This window comes from Lepisma saccharinum, chromosome 1 (assembly GCF_977018435.1).
Source record: "Lepisma saccharinum chromosome 1, izLepSacc3.1, whole genome shotgun sequence".
In the NCBI taxonomy this organism is placed as follows: Eukaryota; Metazoa; Arthropoda; class Insecta; order Zygentoma; family Lepismatidae; genus Lepisma; species Lepisma saccharinum.
Window position 1 is genome coordinate 147278461 of NC_139229.1, and position 3737 is coordinate 147282197.

The 3737-nt window shown below is 40.6% G+C and overlaps 1 protein-coding gene across 1 annotated transcript; it reads left to right on the top strand.

Annotated features, from left to right (window-relative positions):
• The first annotated feature begins 2781 nt into the window (after nt 1–2781).
• On the top strand, nt 2782–3399 carry LOC145986446 (uncharacterized). Its single transcript, XM_083120468.1, has one exon. It carries the CDS (start codon nt 2782–2784, stop codon nt 3397–3399), a length of 618 nt encoding a protein of 205 aa, XP_082976594.1.
• The last annotated feature ends 338 nt before the right edge of the window (nt 3400–3737 follow it).

The following is a 3737-nucleotide window of genomic DNA, read 5'->3' on the forward strand; positions in this document are numbered from 1 at the left end:
GAGCTCACACAATGGTTAGGCAATGTCACCGACTTTGACGTCAGAGTTACGGAAAATTCCACGTTTTGACTGCTTACAGCGCCATTTTTTACCCTGGTGGCGAGAATTGGAACTATTTTTTTTTTGCATAATTCGCGAGCGCATTGCTTCATTATCATATCTACGAAGTTTCAGACTGCTACTCTCATTACAGCCCGTGCTGTACCACTCTGAACACCGTCACTTTAATTATAACCACCTGGTATTTCTTTGTAGATAATAAAGTAAAATGCCTGTTTTTGAACAATCCCTCCCCTGTTGTAGGTTTGTTATCCATGAAATATCAATCTGGAAATTTTGTTTCACAGGTACCTGTCATAGAGTAATCCTTACGCTGTAAATATAATTTTTTAGCTCCCCCATCGGAGGCATCTGGGCTCAAAATTTTGAAAAAGAGAATCAAGAAACGATCAAAGAGCTATAACAGTAATTCAGTCGAAATACTCTGATATTACATAACTTCCCTAAAAAAAGGTCCTAAACTTTGAATTTTGGTCAAAATCAATATGTTGAAAAAATACACGAAACATACAATGTAGCTTGAAATGAACTGAAAACAATGTTTCTTTACCCAAGCTAGATGAGTTATCATAATTACCGCAACTGTCTACAAAGGCTAAAAATGCCGCAAATCATAAGTCAAACATGACTGCAGTTTTTAAACGAAATCAAGTTTAGGAAAATACTACCGTTGCATTGGGGTTACAACAACAAAAATATATATAAATAGAAAAAGTTGACCCTATTGTTAATTATTATCTTTTTGGAAAACATGGTATTAAATAACCATATTTTGCTTTAGACCTAATATTAATTAAAATATGCAAGTTTGATTAAATTAGTGCATATATCGCGTATCAGTGAAAGTTTTATAAAAATAGATCAAATACATTCACAGTGTTGGTTTTATGAAAGGATAATGTTGGAAAATTTTCCGCTTGAAATCATTCACACTGAGAATCGAACCTGGGTTTACTACGTGGCAGTCCGATGTCATATTTTCTCTGCTTTTCTCATATATCAGTTTTTACTCAGTTCCACATTTTTTCACATTCACATTCAGAACATAAACATCCATGTCTTACTCGGGATTCGAACCCGGGACCCCTGCTGTCGAAGCGCGCTGCGCTAACTACCTCGCCCCGGAGGTCAATAATAGACTACTGGGACTCTTTATTCGTTGAAGAGAAGAAGCTTTCACAATTACGTATGTTACAAGCCACATATTGTTGCTGCAGGACTCTATATTATCGTCCGGAATTTTGACACGAAATGGTAAGATCAGCTTTTGGCAGTGAAGACCCGAACAGCAAAACCTAGGACATGTCTGAGGAAAGAAATGACAAGGGTTTTACGACCTGTCAATCACTAACTGCCCGTGTACCGGAGGAGGCGTGTTCTTGAGGAGCCTCGCGAAGCGGGCCTGGACAAAACATCTGGTGGTGTAAACGCTGTGCGCGCTCTATCGGCAGAAGGAAGGCGAATTCGGAAAAGGCCTTTCCATGATATACAGTCTTAAAGTAAGTTGCTTGCATGTTGCATTAATATTCTTAACGAGTTTCATTTTCCGTGTGACCGAAAATCCCTTTTCATAGGCTTGAATTACTGTTAGGTTATTTAAGATTGGTATTCTTAGCATTTAGGTATTGCGAATAGGTTAGGCTAGACGTTTGTTCCATACCATTTGTACACTTTCTCTCTTTGCTTGCATGTTAAGATTTTGATGCGAAAAATGATTTTTTTTTAAATGTAACCTACAACCAAACCACGGGAACTTGTGCATCCAAATATTTATGATTTCTAGAAAATTAAACATTTATCAAATTAGACACGGGAATTGAGTTTCGAAAGTTGGAAAGCTTATTTAATACTCCCTCTGTCCCATAATTATAGTCCGGTATGCCAAAATGGTAGTACAAGAATTACAGACGAAGAGGCAGTTGGAAACCACACGGATGAGGAGAGGCACAGTAGATCAGTCTTCAAGATTGTGAAGAGGAACAACGTGACCTTATCGCAACGAGCAAGAAATACCGCCCAGACGATTACCAAAAGGAGGCGTTGGGTTGCAACCAGTGATGTGCCGTAGACTATACGTTTACGTCTACATGCGTTGTCTACACGTAATCTACGCGTAGATTACATTGGGTTGTAGTTTACATAGATTACGTAGACAATCTAAAGTGCATTAAAAGTAATTTTGAAGGGTTTCATGAAAGAAAAGTGACATTTTCAACTATATTGGTTCCTAACGAAATGAAAAGAATCCTATTTACAATAAAATTTCTCTTCTCTTCTATCATCAACTATGGAAGAAGATAAATATGCAAAAAAAAAAAAACAGATGGCAGTCGTGAGGCAAGAGTTGTCTTTTCCTCATAAAACACTAGAATATATCCTATATTAGGTTTCTTTCTAGGTGAGAAATTGTTCGAATTTGGAAGGAAGAGTATGAAAGGTTCTTCTCACACATTAGTAACTGATACGCAGTATAATTTTCTTTTAATTCCACGGCGCCCTTTTCTAAGTTATCACCTTTCGCCATGTTGTTTACATAGATTACGTAATCTACGTGTATAAAGTAGTCTACGTGTAGAATGTAGACTATCGTTGTTTACGCGTAGACGCACATCACTGGTTGCAACACACCGGTGTGGCACTGTATGGCAACCGGTCTAGCAAGGCACGCTGCAAATCGTTAGTAGAGCACTCCTTCAGTGAGTACGTGTGAGAAGAACAGCCATGAACACACAACCTATGATAGGAAGCGACAGGGGTATCAAGAACCTCACGGACAGTAAACGACAGGCAGTGTACGAGTTTCTCTTTGAAAACAGTACGGCTGGCGTAGTGAAGAAAGGTGCCATGACAAGTGCGGCTGAGAAATTTCATGTAAGTACGAGAACAGTACGTCACATTTGGCAACAGGGGCGGCAATCTTTGAAAAATGGGGCCATTTGTGCTGCGGTTGCATCTCGGATGAAAGGCAAAGTCGGACCAAAGAAGAAGGATCTCGCCCTACACCGACTAAAGCACCTACCGCTGCGAAAGCGGCAGAATATTCGTTCAATGGCAGTGGCGCTAAATGTTGCTAAGAGTACCCTACACAGCCGTGTGAATGCAGGAGAGATCAGAATGCATACGAATGCGCTGAAGCCATTATTGACTGATAGCAACAAGACGGAACGTCTACAATTTGCCTTGTCAATGCTGGATCCTACCACAGTCGCTTGTCCTGAAAACAGAAATCCGAAGTTCAACATGATGATGGAGACAGTTCATGTGGATGAAAAATCGTTCTACCTGATGAAGGACGGTCAGAAATTGTACTTGCTGCCCAACGAACCAGACCCGCAGTGAACATGTAGAAGCAAATATTTTATTACCAACATCTTGTTTCTGGCTGCCGTCGCCCGGCCTCATTGGGATCCTGGTCGCAAGCAGTGGTTTAATGGTAAGTTAGGCATTTGGCCGTTCGTCAGCAAGGAACCTGCCAAGAGGAACAGTAGGAATCGTCCTGCTGGTACAATGGTCACCAAACCATTAACTGTTACCAAAGATGTTTACCGGGACATGCTCATCAACAAGTTAATCCCAGCCATAAATGCACAATGGCCTCGTGGACTGCGCGCAGGGAGAATCCAGGTGTCCGTTTAGCAGGTCAATGCGCGTCCGTATATTGTTCCCAATGACCGCGC

Coding starts and splice junctions, on each gene's coding strand:
- LOC145986446 (XM_083120468.1), top strand. CDS start 2,782: ATGAACACACAACCTATGATAGGAAGCGACAGGGGTATCAAGAACCTC.